At 37.0% G+C, this 27,529-nt stretch overlaps 1 protein-coding gene across 1 annotated transcript in view; it reads left to right on the forward strand.

Annotated features, from left to right (window-relative positions):
• Positions 1 to 27,529, forward strand: part of LOC140143549 (uncharacterized) — a 71,867-nt gene that overhangs the window by 20,943 nt on the left and 23,395 nt on the right. Inside the window, exons 3-9 of the mRNA XM_072165373.1 lie at positions 3,450 to 3,515; positions 9,950 to 10,069; positions 11,230 to 11,286; positions 18,471 to 18,662; positions 19,007 to 19,118; positions 26,472 to 26,632; positions 26,847 to 27,026. Coding sequence (XP_072021474.1) covers positions 3,450 to 3,515; positions 9,950 to 10,069; positions 11,230 to 11,286; positions 18,471 to 18,662; positions 19,007 to 19,118; positions 26,472 to 26,632; positions 26,847 to 27,026 — 888 coding nt within the window. The remainder of the gene's footprint in view (positions 1 to 3,449; positions 3,516 to 9,949; positions 10,070 to 11,229; positions 11,287 to 18,470; positions 18,663 to 19,006; positions 19,119 to 26,471; positions 26,633 to 26,846; positions 27,027 to 27,529) is intronic.

The raw sequence follows: 27,529 nt of genomic DNA on the forward strand, positions 1-27,529 counted from the left end.
CAGGGTTCAGATTTGGTACACAGATAGGTCTTTAGTATTATATTGTCATATCTATATATAATCCCCATATGTCACATAATATGGGCCCCAGGGCCCCAAACGCTAAAACATAGGGCCGGCCGTTACTCAGTATATAAAGCAGCTACAATGCCCAGCTTGAGTCTACTGATAGCACTTGAGAATCATACTTTAACATATGTACATGAGCCCCATAAGTCATATATATTGGGCCCCAGGGCCCCAAATGTTAAAACAAAGGGCCGGCCGTTTCTCATCAAAGAAAGCAGCTTCCGGGCTCAGAATATGTACACAGATAGCACCTGAGAAGTATATTGTTACTAACACCCACACGCCCATCCACCCCACACGTAGGACTAAACAGACAGATCGTATTATCATAATTGGAAATACCAGCGTGAAGCGTTAAGGCTGTTCCAGTTAAATTACATACCCATTGGCTGTTCCATTTAATTTACATACTCCCTCTGAAATGGCCCCAAAAGGCTGTTCCGTATAATTTACATACTCCCTCTGAAATGGCTGTTCCATTTGATTTACATACTCCCTCTGGAATAGTTTCCCCTGAATCATATTGCATAGCCTCACTGTGAGTAAGAGATACTGACAACAGCTACCTATGGAGAGTAAGAGAGACGACTCCGGGGGGACTTTTATCAATTTCCTGTGAGGGGACTTTTTACAATTTCTTTATTTTAAGTGCTACGACAGTGCAACCTACATTCAATTAAAGCTTGTGACTTGGACTTTCACTTCTTACATATTTTCTGCCCAATTGGGCGACTTTTTACAATTTTTTATTTTAAGTCCTCAGCAAATAAGGACTGTAAGTTTGGGTACATGCGGGTATAGCCGTATTTGGGTACAAATATATAGCCTTCTAGTATGTTATTATTTTCGTGTCTGCAGAGATATCATCTTGTCGGACGCTGTAAGATTGTTATAATGGAGTAAAGTGACTCTTTTTGTCATATAACAATGCGTGTCTGCAATGAGTAGGGGTGTGCATGTGTGTGTGTGGGGGGGGGGGCAGTGGTTCTGAAAATGGTATGGCACCCCCCCCCCTTATTCAAATTGTGTGTGGTGCGAGCACAGTTATCATGAAACACTGCATAATTATTTGAAAGCTTGACGGTTTTATGAATAGGTTTTTTCATATTTATGCCAAAATCCCTTGTCTCCCAATTCTGAACGGCCCAAACATGCTTCAACTCCCCTCCCAGGCTTGGCAATTACACATAAATATTGCACCCACCATCCTTGTAAATTTCGAGACCTTTATACTTCTTTTGTTTAAAGTTGACTCCAGATTATTAATGAATGACAGCCCGTGTAGAGCTCTTGAATAATAAATCGTTTTGATCTCGACTTTTATACAGGAACTTGCCATACTTGCTGTAATTAATTGCCCACTCAGCACGCATATCTTTCCAATTAGCTATCCAGTTAAATTGCAACATCATACTCTTGTACAACGTTCATCCTGATACGTAAGGTCGTATACACCACAGTTGAGGTTGGGGGCAAAAATTAAATTTGTTCTGATTTTAATGAAACTGGTCTCAAATTACTTGTCTTGTTGCAATAAATCAGAAAATGATAGTTCTTATCCAGTTAACACAACAATTTGTCAAGGTCAATTTTTGAACTTGTCCTCTGTGTAAAAGTTTGACAACGACTTTTTCCCACCAAATAAGGGTGCTGTTGAAATGCGTCAATAGCTCTGCCAAATACATCAAATTTAACATGATTTGCACGATTGTTACGGGAATTTATTGGACTTATAAAAAGTATTGATTACGAGAGAAAAAGAAGAATTTTGTGTTAAACTGTAGTGTGCTCCAGTAGCATTGTATGTGAGCTGGGCCGTGCAATTCAGTGTACATGTAGAGATAAAATTAACAAGTTTAAAATGTTCCATCATCACATCAACGGGCCTTCTCCAGCAAGAGAGTGGTATACAAGTACATAGAGCGGCATAAAGATGACTCACGGGTTGAAGCGCAGTAACGTGGTTGGATGATAAGTGGTGGCATGCCATCTCTTCCTCGTTTTCACGACTGTGATTATATTAAAATTGGCTATGTTATCAATTAGAAAGCTTCATTGTGTTGATACCACGCCGCAATTATCTGGATTTCGTATCCAGAAAGATTCCTATTTTAATTGATTTTTGTCTTCTTCTTCATCGTCTTCTTCTGTGTTTTTTTATCAATATCTAATTTAGGGAAATACGGCACTTCACATATCATGTTCCAAGTACAGGACGAATGATGATATGAAATACTACGATATCATACTAACGTTGATACGTGCAAAAGCCGATGCAACAAAACAAAATGAGGTTAGACAATATAGTTCATATTTATGTACACTTTCTTTTTTAATCCTGTGATATCTATTTTTTTTTTAAATAACACTAATATTGTCGTATTACGTTTGCACTATATCTATTACATTTACACTTTCACTATTACTGGTGTATAGTGGAAGTGCCATAATGGAGTTTTAGATAAAGCTTCTGACAGCTTCATCTCTATCAGTGCAAAGTGCACTTTGTCATACACATTTTCATACCTGTGGCTGTGAACGGTCTTTATCGGTTAGTTCTAAGGTTCGCTAGTCCAAAATTTCGCTGGACCTAACCATACCTTAACCCATACCCTAAAGCTTTTAAAACGTTTCAATAACATTTAAATGTTGGGTTTTATAAAGGTCAGAAAAAAGTTCTTATAACGTTTTATATAAACAAGCACTACAACATCATGTTGTCAAAATGTTATGTTATTGTAAAATATTTTAGGCAAATATTTTTGCAAAATATTTTGTCAACCCTTAAATACCATTATGTTAGAACGTTTTAATCAAGTTTTCACAAATAATTTTGGAATGTTATTACAACGTTTTATACTTATACAACCCGACAATAACAACGTGTTCTGTGTAACATTTTGCGTTTGCTGGGTAAAACCGATACACAGGAGGTATGGCATGGGTTATATAAAGGAGATCACAAGGCTTGATTGGTTTTGGTATATTTTTGGTTTTGATATAAGAATCACAAAATGTATGGAAATATACATAAGATTAGCTTCTTATTAGTTTCTTAGACTAATTTCCTATAATAAGATCAATTTATTAATGTTAAGAAGTACACTGCCATTCTTAGACACAAACCAATCAAAGAGGCCCATATTTTAGCTAGAAGTTTCACAGCTCCTACATTGCTATGCACTCAACCGTTTAGTGTAATCAAAGACTGTGGTGGAGACATTCGCTGCTTGTTGTTCTCTGCTTGGAAGCTCTTGGGACGAAAATGATCGCTCAGTATTGTAAATTGTATCGTAAAGTATTGTCTTTACTTTATCACACGAGATTTAGAAAGTGGCAATCATATGTTATAATGATATTTAACAATCATTCTTATTCAGGATGGCGAAACACCACTTGATCAGCTTACTGGTTATAAAAAGAAACAAGTTGAGAAATCATACAAGGTAACTCAGAATGAGCATGTTTAATTGTACATTTTAAGATATGATATTGTTAGTCATTCTCACGTCACATATCCGTGTTAACATTTAGGCATAGCATAGGTAATTATTTTAATATAAGTTTGAAGCTGTGACTGTGTAACGTTCCACGTAGGTTATACTAGGTGGCCCCAATCGCCTTATTTTCCCCATTCATGTTATAAGATATTCCACATAAATCACCAAATAAGCAGGACTAGCTATGGGAGCACCATTTCATCTGAGAAATGCAAAGATCTACAACCTTAGTTTCCTTAAGGGCTGGGGTATGAACGTTTGGACAGTATTTATTTTGGGACATTAGAGCACATCAGACATATCGAATTGCATTCTGAATACGAAGAATGTCATTCTGATATCAAATAATTTTGATTTTTTGAAATTCGCAATTTAATACACATTTTATGGCAAATCATTAAAATTGATATTTTTGATATTTAACAGTACTTGAAGTAAACTTTATAAATCTGATGATTTATACTTAAAGTGTATGTAGGTGGGATGAAAAGCCAACGATCAATTGAAAATTTTGACCTTTCGTATTGAAGATATGGATTTTTTCCCCAAAACACCAAAAAAAAAAGGTCTTTTGGGGAAAAAAATCTTCAATATGAAAAGTCAAAATTTTCAATTGACCGTCGGCTTTTCCTTCCTGCTGCATATACTTTAAGAATATATCATTAGATTTATATAATTTACTTCGAGGACTGTTATATATCAAAATGTGAAAAATATCAAATTTTTATAATTTGTCATAAAATTTGTATTATATTGTGATTTTCAAAAATGAAAATTATTTGATATCAGAAAGACATGCTTCGTATTCAGAATGCAATTGATAGGTCTGAGGTGCTCTCATGTCCCACAAAAATACTGTCGAAACGCAATAAACGCTCATTTTAGATCCCTTAAGGCCGGTTCAAAGTGAATATTCGAAGGCGAATATTCGGCTTCGAATACGTTTTTGGCGTCAAAATATATGCGGCTTCGAATATAAAACTATGAACCGGAGAAAGATATATTTCTACAATTCACAGCGTTGCCCGACTGTTAACAAGTATTGCCCGTTGACCAAGGTAAGCAAAATTTATAGAATTTCTTTAACGAAGTTAATAAAATCATAATAGGTAAACTCCATTGAACTATTGTCATGATTTAATGTCTGTATAAATGGGTCTAAATAGGAGCAGTGGCGTAACCAGTGGGGGCCGGGGATGCAAGCTGCCCCCCGGACACAAAAAACCTGGAAGAAGAGTCAAAAATTGGGAAGGGGAAAAGGGGGAAAGAGAGATAAAGAGGGAAGAAAAAGAGGGGAGAGAAAGGGAAAGAAGAGAAAAAGGGAAGGGAGAAGAGAAAAAGAGAAAGAAAGAGGAAGAGAAAGGAAAAGAAGAAAAGAAAAAGAGGGAAGAAAAGGGGAAGGGAGAAGAGAAAGGGAAGGGACTCAAGGGAGAACAGAAAAGGGAAAGAAAGAGAGAAGAAGATCTACAGGCCTACTACTTTAATTGTGAAATTTGTACTCTGAAACACTGATATTTTCTAATATCCCAAAAACCAGGAGCTTCACGGCGCTCAGCCCCCTTGACCCCCGCCTGGGCTTTGCCCCGTGGACCCCTGGACCCCACCGACTCCACCCGTTTAACGCTTCGTGGCAAGCGAGCTTTCTCTCGAACATAAATACTAAAACTTTTGATCAGAAATTGGGAAATTTTTCAATCTTGCCCCCGAAGGTCAGGTCTGGTTACGCCCCTGACCTGAATAGGAGTCAAAAATATTTGCTTTTCGGGGCATTTACGACCTGCCTGTAACAGGCGCGGACTTGACCCATACCTTCTTTAATTGTAGGTTTCAACTGCAAAGCAAATCAAGAAATGAATGAGTCAATAGATAAATAAATAAATAAAAAATAAATAAATAAGTCAATAAATACATAAATAATTAAATAAATAAATAAATAAATAAATAAATAAATAAATAAATAAATAAATAAATAAATAAATAAATAAATAAATAAATAAAAATATCATAAGATATGATTGAAGCGCCGACAAATATGACAGCCCTCACAAGTGTTATATATGAGACCATCCACGGTGACCCACCAAATATATATCTGTCGAGTTCAACAAAATTCAACTCCCACAAATATATTTCCGGTGAATACTTTTTTCATTGGCTGATATCCACTTGAGATCGGTATCATCAAAGTAGTATTGCTCTCATTTCAAGATTCATTGAGCAATCAATTTTGGCATTTGACCGAAATACGCGTCAAAAGATAAAAAGTCTCGTTCCGAACTTGTGTAGGCCTACATTGCTAGGGCCTAAGTGTGTTTTAATGCCTGAATGAATTTTAATGAATTTATTTAAAAAAAAAAAAAAAACACCCAATGATAGGGTACCAACGCTCGTGGTTTTGGTTGTTCTGCATAGTTTATGAAGATATTCATTGCAAAGCGCTATATATTCATTCCTACATTACTTATTTTGCCCTCTTAATTATTAATTATAATTATGAATTTGACTGATAACAACGCATTACATCGTTATTTCGCCCAAAATAACATCGTTTATAGGTGCCACAAACGTCAAGAATTCCGCTAGTGCGGAAAAGATGACAAAAATGGGTGAACCTCCATGGCAAACGCATTTTTATATCAATAACCAATGATTTACCACCCCAGACCCTCACACATCCTCTGCCAGGGGCAGATGCATATGGGGACCTAGAACTGGGGCCAAACATTATTTATGTAAAACCGGGGTGGAGGCATATATCTGAATTTGGAGTTAGACTTTTTTTCTGCATCAGTCGATTTAAATAGAGCTACCCCAGCAAACACAAACACGTTTTAAAAACGTTATAAATAAGTTATATTTTGGCTTTTGGTTTAGGTAAAAACGTTTTAATAACATTAAAATGTCGGGTTATATAAAGGTCATGATAACGTTTTAAAACGTTTTGTATGGAAACACACTGCAACAATATTTTTAAATGTTTTCAAAAAATGTTATTGTAAACTATTTGTGCAAACATTTCTGCCAAATATTGTGTCAATACTTAAATAACATGATGTTAAAATATTTGAACCCAGCAAACACAGAAATGTTCTTAAAATGTTTTTTTCAAAACCTTTTAATAACATTTAAATGTCGGGTTATATAAATGTCATGAAAACGTTTTTAAAACGTTATTGAAAATATTTTGGGCCAACATTTTTCGCAAAATATTTTTTCACCCCAAAGTAACATTCTGTTTAGAATGTTTTGTATCAAGTTTTCAAGAATGTTTTTGGAATGTTATTAAAACGTTTTATACCCTTTACATAACCCGACATTTAAACGTTTTCTGTAAAACATTTTTGTTTGCTGAGCAGTAGATTATCAAAAATGTTTTTAAGGTTGTGAAAACGTTTTATAGTCTTAATATACCCTTTATATAACCCGACATTTAAACGTTTTTTGACAACCTTTTATAACCTTTTGCGAATGATGTCGAAAACGTTTTGTGTTTGTTGGGACGTTAATATGGAAACATTCACTTGTACATTTAGGTTATGTTTGTAAGTCTAAATATCATATTATTTGCATAAAACATTACTTACCATCACTACAGCATTGGAATGCTATTGCCTGCCAGGCATTTTTCCTTTACTTTCATATCATATAAAAATGGGTACCCTTGTACCGCACTAATAAGGGGGCACACCACTAAATCAATGCGCCATTTGTGCAACCCTAATGAGTTCCGGTAAAATACAGAAACTATTTGAGGTATTTTTGGCTGGTCTTTAGACTTATTAATCAGAAAGAGTGGCGAATTATAGCTTAAATAAAAGTGGAAAGCCTATACATAAATTTGAGTCACCAAAAAGTCGCATTTTATAATTATTGAGAAAATAGGTCCGCGAATTAAAAAATGGCAGAATCGGGTTTGCAGTCTTGAGAGCATGTCAACAACAGTGAGGGCGCTGTTCGCGGGCTCTTAGCGGGAAAATGAGGTGGAAGGACCCCTATAAATTGAAACATATGTTAAACTTTCAATTGATCGTCGGCTTTTCCTCCCAGCTACATACACTTTAAGAAAATATCATTAGATTTATAATATTTACTTCGAGGACTGTTATATCAACATGTGAAAAATATCAACTTTTAATAATTTGTCATAAAATTTGTATTCTATCGTGAATTTCAAAAAATGAAAATTATTTGATATCAGAAAGACATTCTTCGTATTCATAATGTAATTCGATATAAATGTGCTCTCATGTCCCACAAAAATACTGTAGAAACGCTCAAAACGCTCATTCCTGATCCCTTAATTTTCATTGGGGATTTTTGAAATCATCGTTCGTCGAACGATATTCAGGTGACCTCGAGCCTTTCATATAAATCAATAGTATCTCGCTATCAGTTGCGCGATATTTAATCCGATTCAACTCGGCGTGTCATCATAATTTTTTCGTTGCCGTATATATTTTGACGTCACAAAAAGTATTCGAAGCCGAATATTCGCCTTCGAATATTCACTATGAACCGACCCTTATTTTACTCAGCAGTTTAAATTTTATAGACGGTCAGGATCAAAGGCACTTTCACAGTTTCACAAGGACATGATCAGAATCTGAATGTAACGCTACATTGAGACTGTTGATACTTATTTTCCCGTCAACGCAATGTACAATGTTATCCATATACCTGTACTCTCTAAATGTAAAAGAGTGAAAATTTCACTCGGAACTTGGAGTGATTTCATTCTCACTCTATTCGAGTGGTTAGTCGTTCTTTTAGAGTGAAAAAAAGCTTCTACTCGGTCAATCTAGATTCACTCCTTACAGAGTGATCCAAAATTACCGCTCAATTTCAGAGTGAAATCAGAATCACTCTTTGCGGAGTGAATCCACAGTTCGTACAGCCAATCAGAAAGCCGGATTTTCGCATGAAAAAAATTGTGATTATTCATTCGGCGAATTAATCGTTGCAGCAATGGCGGTGGAGTTGTCAGTAGTCAGGAATGGGCGAGGCAGTTTGGCGAAGAAATAGCCAATATTTTCGTCGGTAAGTATACTTTGAACTATTTTATTTATATGTTGAATCATTGCAGATTGTAATCGACAACTAAAATCTGATGTTACTGTCTCAAATGTGATAATTGTACCCATGAAGCTTCTTCATTTGTTGAACACATTGATTCACATTGTCGGTCCGGCATTACGGTGGCACACTCATGGACTGCTATGCATACCTGGTACATGTATTACTTCGATCATAAACCTGTAAATGATTGAGTGTACTTGTGTAATGTTTGTTATACTGCGTCAGCCTTTTTATTGTTAGTATGTACCCGATCACATCTCCGAGTCCGATGCGCTAGTCATGCTATACATACCAGTAGCCACAGGATCACATGCAGCAAGGCCAGGCCATACCTAGCTAGGCTTAGGCCATAGGGCCAGGCCAAAGCATAGGCATGTTATCTCTGACCAGTCTCTAATTTATCATGTTTATATACTGCAGCATGTTATATCTGCATGTGTGATGCCAAAAGTCACAGAGGACTATAGGCCTCTATGTCTGACCAGTCTCCAAAAGGCTTTACTATAGTACAGCACGTCTACCTGCATGTGTGATGCTAGGCCTATAGTCCTACATCACTAAGCTTTTAAGCATGCCAAAATTACCATTTTAATCTTAATTAACATGTAAAAATACTTATTGTGTTGTGATTCCTTTGCTCACAAAAATACATGAATGAATGAACATTTTGTGCCTATTTCTGTGATTATTTTTTGTCAGTCTCATTCAATTCTTTATTTCAGAGCTATTAACTCAAAAAGAGTGGTTTTTCCACTCCTCTTTGGAGCTGTATGAGTGACCACTCCTTTTGGAGTGAAATTCACTCTCCCTAAAGAGTGATTTTATTCACTCTTTTTTTCGAGTGAATTTCCTCACTCTTTTGAAGAGTGAATTTCACTCTAAAAGGAGTGGTCACTCATACAGCTCCAAGGAGGAGTGGAAAACCACTCTTTTTGAGCTGTTTTTCACTCTTTCACATTTAGAGAGTACACGTGCCTAGCAAAATGTTTAAATTGTTTATCTTCAATTCTATTTACTGTACAATGTGCGTTTTCTAAAACTGAAAGATATTTTTGGTTGCGTCAATAGCTCAATGTAGTCAAGGTTCAACATTGTTTGGCCATTATAAAAAAAAATCCTTTCAAAATAATTTCATTTTTAAAGTTTATTTGTCATGAGTATAGCGGTAGAGTACCAGTAGCTTAATTATTCCAACGTTCCCAAGCAGTTTGGAAAATAAAATTCTATTTTTTGTAACTGAGACTTTATTTAAATCATTACGGTATGGAAACGGATAAACATCTGAAAATATTTTGTGTGAGTAGGAATGGACATTACATCGTACACTGATGGAATCGGGAACTAAACCAGTTGATGTGGTTAAGGTTTTCCTTTGCGGTGATCCTGCTGCTGGGAAAACAACAATCAAAAGTACGCTGACGAAGGTAAGCGTGGGTAATATTCTAATCTGTGCCGAATAATTTGACATTTTGTACCTCACGTTTTACATGAAACAACTGAATATATGAATACAAAACCCAACCAAGTCCATACGTTGGCCAAATTGAGTTAAGCATGGGAAATTGTTGCTATACACGAGCCTGTCATATGTATGAAAGAACAACTCAAATTCATCATCTGTGTCTATTGAGCATGTGAGAAATAGCATGTATGAAAGAACCACCCAATTCCGTGATTTGAGTCTTGTAACACATTGATTGAAATCCAGTATGTATAAAAGTACACTTGTAACACATTCATTGCTGGAGAGTGACTTTTGAAAAAAATGGGTTTAATAAAGGAACGTGTGTGGTTTATATTACATGGCAGAATGCTTATCAACATTATTTTATTGCTTTATTTTGTATTATCTTACTAGTGGTAATCTCATTCCAACGTTGTTGTCTTTGTATATGATTCAAAAACCACCCAAGTCCAAAATTTAAAATGAACCCTACAAAGTCCCTGAAATGCTAATTGTCATACTTTATACAGTTTAATCAACTCATTTGCACGTAAAACTTACCATATTGACCAGGTAAATCTAACTTAAGAAATTAAAATGATACACATGTTTTTCTCTCAAAATTACTTCCCATGGACTTGGGTGGGTTTTGTATTCATGTATTCAATTGTCGATAGTGAGTTGAACAAGGACAACCTAAAATGGACTGTGTTTAATGTACTGCCGGGCAAATAATGAATATAGTGCTATGGTAATTAGTCCGTGACCCTCCAATTTCTCCCTATTGTTTACACAAAAGTACACATAATATCTGAAGAAAGATAACAAGAGAAGACAGAAAGAACAGTTTACCAACCGAAAGTGTTACCATTAAACAAGACAACAAATGAACTCCAATTCCGACCGGTACGCAACCCAAAGAAATAAAGGGAATGTGCCGGCATGAGCTTCTCTAGACGAACGCTCTATCCATTAGGCTACAAGCCCGGTCAACCACAAGCTACCACTGATAATAATACCAAGAAGAAATTCACTTTGGTATTGTTTTAACCACCATTGCTAATACGATGAAAATTTCGTAGGTCTATCAAATCATTTAAAACTACATTTTAGACTGTTTCTTCATTATATTACAAACAGAAGCTTGGTTTATTTTCGAGGATCAAGAACGCAGCCACTACACGTAGCAACAAAGCGGTAAGCATGGTAAGGTTTTTAGAGAGGGCTATTCACATGCGTACCGATGGGATGTCGTTTTTTTTAATACACTGCAATAAAGTTAGATTGAGAAATACTATCTAGAAATCTGCATAGGAATGATAAGGAATGATGTCATAAGTATGTGCCTCGGAAGAGGGGACGACTTGGAAGAGCAAACATTTTTGGCAAGCCATATGAGAGGGTGGTAAACAATTTTGACAAGAAAAAAAGCAATTAGGCTAACAATATTTCGAGCATATTGGTAGTATCATGTAACCATGATGCAGTCATGTCTACAGTAGAATTCAATTCGACCTTTGCAGGACTTAAACCCCATTAAAAGCTATTAAACCAAGATAACACTCATTGAAAGCAGCTCAACTGATTAAATCATATCTTCTCTGGTTAAATACACACATCATATGTTTCTGCTTTTACACGTACAATGGAGCAATGGCTGGGATTATAGTTTCAGTTGGGTGAACGATTATAAAGCGAGCGCTAGAGAACAATTCTGTGTGGGCTTTTGTTTACGAAATGAGACAAAACTCTGCTTATTGTTAACCAGCGTTCTTGAAAATGAGAAACATGGTGGTTTGCAGACTTAACACGGTTTGAAATAATTTCTTCATATTTTTTGGTGTTATCTGTCGTTTACATATCATTCCTAAAACACCAAACATCTAAATTAGCTAAAAATTTAGGACATGTTACAAAACTATATTGTCTAGAATTTTAGAAGAGTACTTTTAATATTGGCCGGTTATTTTTCACACAGCGACGTTAACTAGGCAATGTACTATTACCTATAACATTAACTAAAACACCAAAGTACGAATATTTCCAAACATCTAAATTAGCTAAAAATTTAGGACATGTTACAAAACTATATTTTCTAGAACTTTAGAAGAGTACTTTTAATATTGGCCGGTTATTTTTCACACAGCGACGTTAACTAGGCATATCCCCATTCTTTTAACGTAAGCTATTTGTAGAGGTCACGCGTCAATGGGAAAGAGCACTGTGTATTATGTATAGGAAAACGGACAGTAACTGCAGTATGCTTAGAAAAATAATTTAAAATAAATTGGTACTATAGGTCGGTAAATATGAGTAGGGTTTAATCTTTATCTTGAATTCACTTTGGCATATTTATTTGAACCACCATCTATATAAATAAAATGAAGTCGCTAAATCTTGTTCGCGAATAGACTCAGAAATGGAAATAACAAAAAAATTGGTCGGTTGCTAGGCCGTTGAGGTCAATAACCTTACGGCTCAGGCCATGACCCAAAACGCGTCAAATGCACGCGCGCGATTAGTGGCGAGTCACGCACCATGACACGTACTGCGTGTGGGTTTATAGGTCGCGCGCCCCAGAGGGTTGTCTGATGGTCTGAGGAGGGGGGTGGTGTCCACTCAGAATTGAACACTTGATCAAAATAGAGGCCCAGGCCTAATTGAAGCCATTTCGGGGACCATTTTTGTTTTGTCATTGCTTTAAAGTGTACAGGTGTCCAAAACAGAAGCCAAAACGGACACTTCTTTATACGCAGGGGGTATCAGGGGGGGCTGAGTATTTGAAAAAAATCAAAATAAAGGCTCAATTGAAGTACCATTTTGACACTAATGTTGTTATCATCGTTTAAAACGTAAGTATAGAGCTGTCCGAAGTAGAAGCAAAAACGGACACTTCTTAATACCCAGGGGGAATGTGGCCCCCTGAGTAGGCCCTATTTGAAAAAAAATTCAAAATAAAGACCGAATTGAAGCTATTTCGCGACCACTTTGACACTATAATAGTTGTTACGGGGGTATCTGATGGAGGGTGCGCCGGGGAGGGGGGATCATGCACTCGAATATGAAAGTAACGTAGGCCTACCTGTCCCTACAAGAGTATGACACTAGGGGTCTATCGAAGGTGATTATGGTCAAAAAGGGGATCATTCAGCGGGGGCCTCCAAGAAAATGTCCGAGAACGCTAAAATTCAGCGCCATTAACCGTAAAATATAACTTTCTGGACAACGTTTTGTGAAAAATTGCCTTTTTGAAACTGAAATTGCTACAAAAATATTAAATTTGTTCACAATGCGCGCGAAGCGCCTAAAATATTTGCAGATTTAGTGTAAATTTCTATTAAAAAAAAGGGGGTCATTGGGTGTAAGCTGGTGAAAAAAGGGGCATTGGCTGGCAGATTTGCAAAATAAATCTGAGAGATTGAGTGAGTATAACAACATTATCACAGATCTGTGTATTCACTTAAATAAAAGTTTAGCTTCTTACATGACAGGAGCTAACATCATCAACATCTGAAGCTATCTGATTATTACTGGATGAATAATCTACACCAAGACAGCATGATTATCATCACCGTTTACTCCCGTTTACTAAACACTCCCGTTTACTAACCGCTCCCGTTTACTCAACTCGCGCGGGTCTCCCGCTAGTTACTAATATAATGACAATTGCGTAGATCTACCAAATTATTTACTACTTAGACATTTTAGACAATTTTCTCTATTTTATCATCTGAAAGGGACTTCTAAAATACATATTACATGATTGATACGCAGCACCGGCTATTTAAGCCACTTTATGTGCAATCTTTGTCCAAAGAGATTTGGTCAAAGTTTGCCATTGAAAACAGTTGAGGGCGAGGCATCAGTGTACCCGTGTGTTTCTCGATTGTTGATGTGGCCCTTAAGGGGGTACTACACCCATCACATTTTTGGCAGGTTTTTGCATTTTGTGAAGAAATGAGAAAAAAATTGGTCAAAGTGGTATGCAAAATGAAGGGCAAATCTTCTCGTTCTATTGGTGGCATCGGTATCGATGTAGCTTTATACATGCTTTTAAAGGGACATGCCCAAAAGCGGTACATGGGGGCACTTTTACAAATTGGAGTATATCTAAAATTTCAGAATTGCTACCGTGAAACCAGTCACACGCACAAATTAAGCATTAATGTCAGACCCTAAAAGTACCAAAATATATATTTTTTGGAAATGCATTAATTATGCACAGCTTTGAAAACACATGCTTGGCATCACTTATTATTATTAAAGAAAATAAACTTCTTTTTTCCCCTTCCAGTTGACAATGATATGCAAAATTTGTGTTCGCTAGCCAGCACATCTGTTTCAGGTTTGAAACAGTAAAATCTTAATGATAAGATAATGCTTGGTTTTTAGTTCTAGGCGATTTTTAGGGTCGCCATCTCAGTAAAACACAAAGACTGAATATAATGTAAACGCTATCACAAGTAGGCCTACATGTGTTTGGGATAAAAATGTTAATTTGTCGCAACTTGTTGCACAAAATCAACTTAAGTGAGAACGTTTACATTGTATGTTGGAGCATAATTAATATGCCACCATTTTTACTTACATCAGAGAAGACAATCCGTTCTATTTCACTTGAAACAATTCCTGCCAGATGATATTTCCATGTTTGTGGAGGTCGCCATTATAATTTTGTATTTCGGGGTTGGGCGATACTTGAAACTTCCGATACCGCCGATCGGTACTGTGGGTCGATACCATTAATTGGTATCGGCCATACAATAGGCTACTTTTGACAGAATATAATAGAAAAAATAAAATGTATAATTATGAAACGTATTGAAAACAAAAATATTCGAAAATTGTAAACAAATAATTATAAGCAAATATTCTAATCTTTCATTCTCGACTTCAGGCCGGGGGGGCACTCGGCAACTTTGGAGGGTGACGCGTATGTAGGCCTAGGCCTAGGGCTGGATAAGACCCCCTTTTTCAGCATCGCTGTCACCCAAAGACCATATTTTTATCGAACCCCAACGGTTTTAGCTTGTATTTATATTATTTATTAACATAGGCCTATATTTTGTTTGTGATATTTCAATCGTTTTAAAATTTCAAAATAATCCCATTCAATTACACAGTTGAAGATGAAAATTTACTGAATTTAGAGAATGCAATGCGACCACCACCTGATTTTTCCATTTGATCTGTCACCCAAAGACCCTTACAAGTTCAATTTGAACAGCAACTTTCATTTATCACTGATTTTGTTGCTTATTTTGAAAAAAAAACCAATGAAATTTGAAGCCATTTAGAACTAGAAATTCGATTTTCGAGGTTTTTGCGGCGCTGTCCCGGCCCTCACCCAAAGATTCCATTTAAAAATAAGGTCATGTTCTCACCCAATGACCCCATATTTTTTACATTTTGCTCTCACCGAATGCCCCTTTGTGCGGTATAGTGATTTAATTCCAATGGATTGTCCCCGGGATTGTCTATGGGATATACTCAGCGGCATGCCATGGCGTGATATCATGTGTGCGAGATATTTCGAGTGATAGAGGTGAAGTTTATGATGATGTTTTTTTGCAAATTTCCAATGTTTTTCGCCTCCAAATGTATTGGGAACTTTCATAATGATTGCATATTAAAGACCCATTCAGTGATCCCAGCGCAAGTGTAAAAAATTAAAATTGTTTGAAGGATAAGTCATTCAAATTGTCATTTGGTATTTTTGAAATGACAAATTTGACAAAAAAAACCGGAAAAAAACCAGCAGTAGGCCTACTGACGAAGTTGAAGCCAGTGGCGTAGCTGCCAAAATTGCCTATTTGGGCCCCGCCCCCTAGCTCAAGGAAAAAAGAGGAAAAAGGAGAGAGAAAGAGGAAAAAAAAGGGAGAGGAGGGGGGGGGGTGGAATGGTACTACCTATATAATATCAAAATGTGTTGCTTTTCTCTCTCTCTCTCACTTTCTCAAACCACCGGAAAATAATTTGGGTAAACCTTTTCGGGCTGTTGAGGAAGGGGCGGCTAAATTTTTGTTTGGTGGATTTGGCCCTCCCCCTGGAAAAAAATCCCAGCTACGCCACTGGTTGAAGCCCCATTCAAATACACAGTAGCTAATTTAGATAGGCCTACTATCAGTATCTAAATTACAGATTCGTGTAAAATGTCTTTCGGCTGAGCCACTCGCATAGGCTATGTTTAGCAGATCTATGACAATGACAAAAGTACCGAAATCTGAATTTTGATGATTTTTACGATCTTCTGGATGAGCAAATCACTGAATGGGCCTTTAAAAAAATTTAAAACGATCGTACATCAGGCTTTAAAAAGAAAGTTGTAAACTTGTTGCATCTAATTGATTAAAGTGATGTTTGCTACTGGTTTTATTATCACCTGTGTTTTTTGTGTTTACGATTCGTAATCCCACGAAGAGTAAGTTTAGTTCATCATGTGGTAGGCCTACAGCCACACGTACCCCATCCCTGAACAAACATATCCTACTCATTTCAGGCGCGGTTTCAGGGGAGCGCCGACTGGCCTGCTACCCCCCCAAAGAGAGGAAAGGCGAAGAGAAGAGAAGAGAAGAGAAGAGAAAGGGGAAAGGAGAAGAAAAAGGAGAAAAGGAGGAGAGAAAAGGAAGGTTAAATTTCACGTAATTGAGTATAGGGCTATGCTTAATAAAACCCGCAGTAGTCGGGTCGATTGGAAATGGGTCCTATAATAATTGGGCTTGAAGGCGGGTCCGCATCCTAAAAGCATGTGCAAATTACTAGTGCGGCCCCGCCGATACAGGGTCCGTCACATTTTGCCGCCAAAGTCATTATCCCTACCGACTTCATCCCGGCGATTTATGCAGTGATCCCGGCTTTAACCATGTTTACGAATCTCAAATTTTGAAAATTGAGTTCGGGCCCTTTTTTTTAAAGCAATTGTTTTGAATGGTGTAAAAATGATGCACCAAATGGCTTGAATTGGACCTTCATTTTGCAAATTTTTCAAACTTCTCAGGAGGGAACATCCGTCCTCAGACAGCGTAGTGGATAAACATATGACCATTTTCGCTCTTCTTTCGACATTTGCAAATTTCCTATGTTAACACAATTTATAGGGAATTAATTTTACAAATTTGTGGCTTTTTCAACTAAAATTTTACACTATAGCCTATAGTGCCAAAATTGTCCACCACTCAATTAGATCTTCATTTTGCACAAGTTTCTTACTTCTGAGGGGGAACATCCCCCCTCAGACAACCCCCTGCGTCGCGCAAGCGCGCTCCGCGGCCATATTTTTTTCATTTTATTTTATTTTTTTCTAAAAATTCGGCCCCACCCCCTGACTGCTCTAGATGGACAATCAGTACCAAAAGCTGGTATCGCCCATCCCTATGGAGATTGACTACCACAGACGTACTATCCAGGCGGTGATGGAAGCGATATCGCCAATTTTGATGTCGCCATTGGATTAACACATAATTATGAAATCTTCACAAACAATTCTAAATTTGTTATGTGGTGTCAAAGCAAAATTATCTTACTCTAAAACCGTCGGGGTTCGACAAAGTACCCCACTGCAAGTATGTTAATTTTCCACTTGTAATTGCTAACCGTGTATTTTGAATGGGGCCGTCAGCCCTGTATCTTAGTCGCCAGCCTCGTACGTCACGTGTTGCGCTTCCTATGCCGCCTGGTACTATCGCTAAAAAATAAGCGTCCTTATCAACCAATCAACTTTAAGACAATATTATGACGTTAAACGCCAAAAGAGGAAACCGAGATCAAACACAAAATAACTAGCTGAAACCAATAAATTAATTTCTTTGCAATATATTTAATTCTTATTTCAAGTTACTACAAATCAAATTGATTCTGTATAAAATGTACTCACTAAATAAAGACGTGTTTTCGACCAGCCAGCTCGCAATCAACTGACTCAACAAGGGCGGGGCAGTCTTTGCCAAGCTGGCTTAGTCGTCAATGCGCCGACTCATAAATAGTTAAAAAGGTTAGGTTAACGAGGTCATGGTGTCTCCATCCGATTATAATGAAATCGGGAACGGGGCTCCATAACAACAAGTAGGTGAAAAAGAACACTTTTGCGGGTTTTTTTCATAGTTTTTTTTATTTCACATGATCCGTGCATATATCGCCCAGCTATAAATGAAAAAATATTTTTTTAGACCAATCAAACCAATATATGGGTGTAGTACGCCCTTAAGTGAAAACACTCAGAGTTGTTTTATCAACATCGAATGCATTATAATTCTGTACTCAATCTGACGGACGGGTGTGCAAAAAACAATTACAAAAACAAAACAAACACACCCCTACACACCCCATCCACTCCACCCCCACACCCCACACACACAAATGGTACTTATTTTTATCCATAACAGGGTGGCGAGGACTATACTAAGACTCCAGGTATAGACATAGCCAAACAATCAGTGGAGGGAGCCGGACAGTTCTTACTATGGGACTGTGCCGGCCAAATAGAATATGCCCTGACCCATGGGATGTTCTTAGGGGTCGGCCAGTCCCTGTTTGTGGTAGTGTTTGATGTTAGGGAGTTATATCAGGAGCAGATGGTATGTATTTTTTGCATTTATTTATTTATTTATTTATTTATTTATTTATTTATTTATTTATTTATTTATTTATTTATTTATTATTTATTTAATCATTAAATAATTTATTTATTATTCATCTAATAGGCCTATACCTTTTTGAAATTGCACTTTGGTAATCATTCCTTTTAATTTTATAAACTTCTGGTGTAATGAGAATAAAGCATTACCAAATTAGCTCATTATTATCCTTATTGCAATGAGCCATGAATAATGTTTCCATAAAATATCCATCATAAGATTTTTTTAAAGATTATCTCAGATTGTGTTCAATTCATCATTAAACTTTAATTCATTTTTTCCAGGCAATCAAAACATATTGGTTGCCATTTATAAAGGCAACACGGAGAAGAGAATACATACCTCAAGTCGTACTAGTTGGCAGTCATCTAGACGAAATAACGGACAAAAAAGAAGGTATTATTTATTTTATTTCTATTTTCGTAGTTCGTATCTCCCATTTATAGCTGCATCTTCCTCTATGCATATCTTAATACTATTTAGGCGGACTCACTCTGTCGGCGCGCCATCGCGTAATACACGCAAAAACATGAACGTGAAAATATTATAGGCCTATAGACCTTTTTCTCAGACGTCACCAATCAATCGATATTGGGGTCCAGCATTCGAGTCATCAGCACCCAAACGCAAATACCGCGCCGGCGCGAGCGATCAACTTTGCGCCACGCTATGCGTCCTGCGCGAAATTGCCAGCTCGCAGTACGCGTTTAGTTCGCCACGGTGTAAAAAGTAAACAAAAAACAAAGATTGAATTTTAAATAGCATCGCGGTTTTTCCGTATCTAATGTATTTTATGGCATCAAAACAAACTGGAACAAAGGTAGTATACAGAGTCCGTTTAAACAATTATTTTATGGAAGCTAAAGTGAAATATGACAAAACAGAGGAGAAAATACGCAGTATTTGGTGTTTTACACCGTTGACTCGTGAGAAACGCACGTGTTGTTTGTTTACATCTCAGACCCCAATATCGATTAGGTGACGTCATCAGAAAAAGGTCTATAGTAACCCTGCAACACAAAGGAAAACAAAACTTTTAAATTATACTTCAAAATGTCACTTTGTTATGTATAACTGCTATTGCAATTGAAGCAGAAAGACCTTTGTGATACCTGAATGACCCTTTGCTTTATCAGAAAGAATAATTATTAAGCGTTAACTAAAGTCATGAGTTCTATCCAAAGAGATTGTCCACATTCAATTGACAATAATCACTCAGTCATGACAAAAAATTGGCTGGATTATTTAAAAACTCAAATGAAATTATTAACTTAAATATACCGTGTGTCTTTAAACATAATTTATAGAGACTTAATTTGTGTATCTAACATGCCGGTTCAAAAAGCTGATATAAAAATGTAAAAATGGCGGCCATTTTGGACGCCATCCTAGTTTTGGCTACTTGTGAGTTTAGAACACTCTAAGTAATGTTTTGTATTAGATTTATAATACCTTAAAACATATGTTTGGATACTTTAATTGTATTTCTAACTTGTCTGGTTGCAAAGATATGATAAAAATGGAAAATGGTGGCTATTTGGACGCCATCTTGGATTTCCGAGAGAGCAAAAAGGTGATTTTAAGAGACTTTTAGTATGGTATTTTACACATATTCCTGGACCTATCACGAAAAATTCAGCTTATTACCAGTTATTTACCGGTTATAGGTAATGTTCTTGGCCTATGATATACATCTTGTATGACACTGACACAGCAGCAATCTGGCGTCTATGGCTCGAACTTGGGATGGAAATCTTGGGACTTCTATTGGATATTGTCAAATGGGCTGAGAACAGTTGATGAAGTATTAATCCAGCACAGATATGCGTATTCCATAACGACACTGCATGCTTGTGCTTTGTACACGATGCCTCTGTGACTCAGTCCTTGGTGTCTAGTTTGTTTGCAACCCGTCTCAAAGCACGAATCAATGCTTAAGTAGGCTTACTCTCATTTTAAGGTATAAAAGTCGATAGCAATACTGTGTGGTCAAAGCAGCCTCTCAGAAAGCTATATCAGAGCCGGACAAAAACTCTATAGATGGCGATGTAACAAAACAGACAACGCCATTGGCTCCGACTTCGTCTAGGTGTCCATAGACCTTTATCCCTACTTCCCATCATGCACTATCGGGGGGGGGGTGTACTAACGTCGCATTCAGACTTTCGAGTGTCGCAAAACACATCATCTCCCTGGGGTGTACAGAGTTCAGTTCGACTTTCTTTTCGGCTGGTGCCTTCACCGGAAAAATCACCAATAGTGGCGCACGATGACTAATATGGTACCTTTCCGGGGCAAAAAAAAACAACAACAACAAAACAACAACATTTCTATCCTGTTATTGTAACCTAACTTTATATACGTTTTGTTTATTTCTTTCTTTTTTCAGAGATAAAAAAACATACGTAAACAATAATCTCTGAAACAGATGTTCTACATCGCTCGATAACTGCATCACTCGTGTATTTAAAGCAATACTGTATGATTTGCAGTAAAATTGATTCCTATTTAAAGCCATATTATAACATTTTCAAACAAAATAGATTAGCATTTCTTTGCCAAAAAATGTTAGCTTTACTGTCAGATATATCCCCTTTTATTTTTGAGCCGAACAACTACGGCAAAGCAAAGAAAATTGGAATTTACTACCAGCGCACATGTCGCCAATACGTACCACTCCTTCGGTCATGTTATAGTACGACCTTTTGTTGTGTATATCACTGTCCCGCACGCCGTGCACGTACTGTGTGTTATGAACATCGTGTATGCGTTCGACTAATAATTCCATCGTAATAATAAAAAGCGCCGAATCCGGCGTTTTATTCAAAATCTCGGATTTTGACAAAACTACAGCACCTAGAGTCTTGATTTTTGCAGGCTATATTGGTTTAATAAAGTACAATTTAATCGTGTAAAAGAATGTATTTAAAAAATTCAGTGAGGGCGTCCTCCTCAGCAAATCCATATCAAAAGGATGCACTTGTCGGCTGCTACATGTGTCTCATTTCACATAATGACTGGGAATAAATACCAGACTCATTTCAAGTGGGGGTCACTTTATATCATCCCCAAGTCACATGGCTTATTAATACAGAGAACATTTTATAACCATGTGACTTGATGATGATTTGAAGTGACCTCCACTTGAGATGAGTCTGGTATTTATTCCTAGCTATTATGTGAAATGAGGCACATGTAGCAGCCGACAAGTGCATCGTTTTGATATGGATATTAAGGGAAGTTGATTTTCAACTTTTTTTAGATATTTAATTTGAAACAAATGGAGATATCTGTGACTTGCCATAACATTAACTACCATGCAAAGAAAAAAATTCTACCATCAAGCATTTGTTGAGGAAATTCATTTTAATTTTTTAAAATAAGCCTGTACTATGGGAAGTTTGTATATGTGATGTTAAGTTCCTACGTTTTTGCAACTTTTTTGTATCAATATTTTAAATGTGAAAACTGTTTCATTCCATTGATGTGAAAAATAACCATTATGTATCAGATGCCAGAAAATCATTTTCAAATTTAACCCCTTATCACACCTGGGAGTGCTGTATTTTTGTAAGCCTACTCTTCAACCCCAAAATATGCCACTTTCTTGCTCATTATGTTTAACTTAAAAATTGTTCAAATGTTATCCATACAAGATATAGGAGTCATTCTAATATCAACAATAACATAATATATAGTTCTCAATTTCAATTACCCCACTTCATTTTAACTTCTGGTTCTGCTTAGATTCCAAGGTCATCATACTGTTGAGTGTAAGATCCCTTAGAAGCAAAGTCTCACCTGACGACTCACAGTTTTGGCTATGATGTGATTCTGCCTTGCTTCCAGACCAGACCATTCACAGTGTGGGCAGCTTCAGATGTTAGCTTCACAGCTCTTTCAACACTCTGGGAATGTGAAGGCAGGTCAGGCAGCTCTACTTTGGAATCATTCAGCATTGCTTCTTGAAGCATCTGGTCAGGAATGTTTTCTGTCACGTCAGAGCTGATTCACAGATTCCACTTTGAGACAGCTGATAAGTTCCGACCAATGGGTGGCTTCAGTATTAATTGGTGTGATCTTCTTTAAGCGCTTCTTTGCTGGTTCTTCACTTCTGATAGACAAGACTTTCTTGAGTACAGTTGCTCTCATTTCTAAATCATCAGACTTCACCATGGAGTACAGTACATTCTCAGGAAGCAATGCAAATGCATTGTACTTGAGGTTCATCCTGCGATAGATTGGCTCTCTTCAGACTACAGCTTGATCCTCTGGATCATGTTGAAAATGTACAGTTGCTGGTTATGGAACTTGCTGTCCCTTTTGATCTCAAACCAACTTACTGCATACACTTCAACAATGAACTTGATAGCATGGTGAAGCCTTTCTTGTAGGATAAGCACATCTGGTCCACAGACACATCAGTCTTATTGCTAGTGTCAACCAACATTTGGGCTGTGTTTATAATTCCTGTAATACAAGTACTTAAAAATTAGCCTATAATCTCCCATAGTATAACATTGTGCAAGGTTGCCGAATTCGACAGGTTTATTTTCCAAAATATATTTGGATTTCCTCAAAAATTACAGTAGTTTCAACAAAAATGACTTGTTGCAATGGTGTTTCTACATGGATTCACATATATCTCCACTTGTTTCAGACCCCAGTTCCAAAATCAACCTCCCTTAATGGATATACACATATGGCTTTAAATGTTCACTGATAGCTACTGATCGCATAAGCCGCTTTTAATTTCGAGCCAAACAAATGAGGTGAAATGATGAAAATTGCTATTTCAATCCAGCACCTACAGTGCGTGCATTAGCGCGCCGATCACATTATTATCATGATTATCGTTTTACGCAGCTGATGTAAGACGAACAGCGATACACACAAGAAGTAAAAAGATTAAAACTTTCAACTGCACTCACCCGGTTATTTTCCCAAATATTTTGGAACCAACTGGTTCCTTCCTCAGCGGGTAATAGTGTGTGAGATGCTGCTGAGATAGTGTTTCTAGAAGATCTTCTACTACAGTTGCCAGTTGGTTTCACTGATGTCAGCAAGCTGTTGTACACTGGAGATAGGTCATACCCCTGCGAGGTGTTGATTTTTTGGCTGCGGGTCTCTCCTAAAGGGGATATTATTTTCTTCGGCAGGGGGGGGGGGGGGGTCATGACTCTGGTCGTTGACCAGAGTCATTTTGTTACGACCCCCTATCGTGGGTAAATTTTTTATGACCCCCCTATCATGGGTCGAAAATGTGCATGACCCCCCTTCCGTCTATACACACTCAAGACAAATTATTCATCCAAAATCTTAAAGCACAGTGCGCGAAACGCGATAACAATTTTGATCGTAAGTGTAAAGAAGGCGCGCAGAGTGTGCAAAAACCTTGCATTGTATAACTAAATATTGTGCGCTCATTTTGGTTTTTTAAGTTAAAGAATCGGCACGCAGCGCGCAAAAAAATTTGAGTCACCAGCCCTTAATAATTCTATACCCCCATATTTTGGTTGTTAAAAAAATACCACCCCCTCAATTCTGGCCTCAAAATTCTATGACACCCCCCCCCCAGTATATTCATGACCCCCCTTTTGAAGAAAATGACAGCCCCCTAATATGGATCGCTTCACTTGCGAAATTAGCATTTTGTGAAAATTTTGTTTCAAACTTGAATGGGGTTCTTTTAAATGGACATTTCCATTTCACATGTAATGTCTATGGTTATGAAGATAGACTGAAAATGGCGCTATAGGCCCGTTTTAGGCCATTTCAGGCATTTAAAGGATCATAGAAAAAGAACCCCATAAGACACAAAATTCGCCCAAAATGCTACTCAACTAAATACTTCTGAAAATAATGTTCTCTACCTTAGGCCAAACAATAAATTGATTTGTCTCATGTCCCATGGGTATTGAATTTTTATTTTTATTTTATAGTTTATAATTCGACAATGCCAATTGGTGGTATTATATTGTAACCCATATGCAATTCTCTAGTGTTGTCATACAACACACCCCATGTAGGCTATACATGTAGTAGGGCCTACAGAATAGATTCGAAATGTCATTTCACCCTACACTACCATGACTACTGCAATTTCATGTTTTTGTAGTTTTCATGTTGCGTTTAAGCTCTATGTAATACATTTTGAAGTTGCCGATTCGATCGAAAGCAAAATTGAAACTGCACATTAATATTATAGCAGATTTTCAACAAGATTTTCGTTAAAAGGAAAAATAAAATAGAAAATAGAAAATAATATTAAACTTCTGCACTTTTTCATGAGCAAACGCGCAGTATAAATCTAATGCTCGCGTCTATTTGTTTTTAATCTGACCTTAGTGGTTCAAACGAAACAAATGTGTGACGGCGATTGGTCTGGAACAGATGTTTTGCCATCAGGTACAAGCTGCTGCAACAGTCTCTTAGCGTCATTACTGTGTTGTTTTTTCGGTTTTCTTTCTGACAGCTAACCAACATTTGCTTTTAAACCAGGCCTCGTCCCCTGCCTTCTTGGTGACAATTTTCCTAGGAAGGGTACATGTCAATGGCATCGTAGCTCTTCAGATTTATACACTATTTAAAGTACGACTACGGTGACCCTTCGTAAAGTTACTACTAGTAAAAAAAAACCGGATATAATTCAATAACGAGTGTTGAAAGTTTAGTAAAATGCACCCATGATATAATAAATATATTACTGCACGCTACTGAATCGGAATTCAAGTTTATTCGGTTCATACTGCCCTCGTTGAATTAGAATAAATTAAACTTCTTCACGATTACGTCATCGGGAATGAGATTGTGAAGGGTTGTTCCGGGGTTAGATTACTTCACGTCGGTAGCTGGAGCCTACTACACACAATTTTTATATTTTTTTTTTGCTGTGGTCAAGCTGGTTAGTATTCTGGATGGGAAGGTCTTTTGGCACGTGAAATTTTGGCGGGAGGGAGAATCGAACACCAGATTGGCATGGGGTGACTAGGCTGGGCCAATCTACGTTCTCAAATTTTCTTGTTCTTTATCAATAATACAAAATATTAATAATAATAAAAAAGTTAAAGATTTTCAAGTTTTCGTAGCTCCCTAGTTGCTGCGTTCGTATTCTGTGTAGGCTGTCCTATTGTAATAGATTCAAATCTACTGATCTATGTAGTAATTTAAGACAATGGATTCATTATGTTTAACATAATGGTAATCATGGAGCATTACAGTAGTGCTCTGATCAATAACAGTATCGACAATTAATGCTAATTTCTTGTGTTTTAGTACGTTTATTCGTTTGTGTGAGGGGGGCCCGGTGGGGGATCTCAGGGTCGGGAGGTATGAGTGAAGAATGTAGAATTGTGTATATCACCCATTGACGATGATGGAAATAACTTAAGTTAATGGCAAATTTATATTATAAAAAAGAATCTATGTTCGTGGTAGTGTTTTCGTTCTTGTGCATTATAATACCCGCACGAGGCCTTTGTTTTTGCAATATTTTGTGGATAATTTTGGTAAATTTATCATAAATTTCATTCCGTGTATGCTGAATTCGGATTTTTCCCCGTAGTAGTCCTGAATGTGACATTTGGGAGAACATTATTGCTTATTTTTCTCATCGATTTCCCCAGCGAGGCGCTTATCAACTACTACTGAGCGTTGCATGCCATTTTCCAATTTGTATCTTTTTTTATCTATATGTACTTCCTCAAAATATCGTGCTTATTCTGAAATGATATTCTGTTCTTATTTAAGGAGAACGTTTGGCAAACAAATTTCTAAAAGACTCACGAGATGCGTATGCTGGAATTCTAGAAATAGACGAATCGCTGATCCTTGTAAATGGACATGATGCAAAATGTAATGGGATAGAGATTCTGAAAGGGGTTATGAAAACTCAAAGACAGAAGATTGTGGTAAGAAACCCTGATGTGTAGAAATGAGAAATAAGTTTAATACAAAAACGCATTAAAATAGTCATTAGCCATTGCCACCATCAGACTAACAAACAAATTAGTTCATTGGGCAGAAATACCAAATTAATTCGTTTACTCTTCATTAATTTAGAAATTTAGACTTATTTTTGTATAAATACGATTCCTTCATAACTCTACTTACTAATCCTTTCAGGGAACGGAAAAACTTCCAAAGTTGTGCGAAAAGATGCAAAAGATAATCAAACCCTGGCGTGATGATGGTGTGCATGTAATCAGTTGGCAGGATTACCACGAGAGAGTCAAGAAGAAATATCCGGGAATGGATGAGGATACACTCCAATCAGCCACAAAATATCTCCACTTGATGGGAGAGGTATGTCATGTAGATATTAGTTTTATTGTTTAATAAAAATTCCCTTTAAAAGGGAAGGCCAGCCTCAATGCAGAAGAGGTCTTGTAAATAGTTTGGGTCACCGTGAAAGGCATTTTTTAGGATCACGCTTACATCCATGTTACATGACAGTTCACCAAACCATCAATGGTGAGAACATGCACACTGAAACAGCAAAAACATTAACTCCTATAACTCCTGTCAACTCTTTAATTCATTACTCCAAATTGTTCTGTATGTTTGTCTTTACTGCTTTTTACCCATGCTTATTATTAAAATCAAGAAATACACTGCAGTTGTTAGTTAATTTGCATAATTATGCAAAACATTAATGAAGGCTTACTTGAAAAGGGTATGATTTCAGACTTGATTTTAAAATACTTCTTTAGGGTGGGAAAAACATGACAAAATACCTGTTTAGGGTATGGGGAGGGCTCATTCGCTTCTCACCACTGTGGCCCAGGTTCAATTCCCCGCGGCGCCAC

The sequence above is a fragment of the Amphiura filiformis genome, unplaced genomic scaffold, assembly GCF_039555335.1.
Source record: "Amphiura filiformis unplaced genomic scaffold, Afil_fr2py scaffold_23, whole genome shotgun sequence".
Classification (NCBI taxonomy): Eukaryota; Metazoa; Echinodermata; class Ophiuroidea; order Amphilepidida; family Amphiuridae; genus Amphiura; species Amphiura filiformis.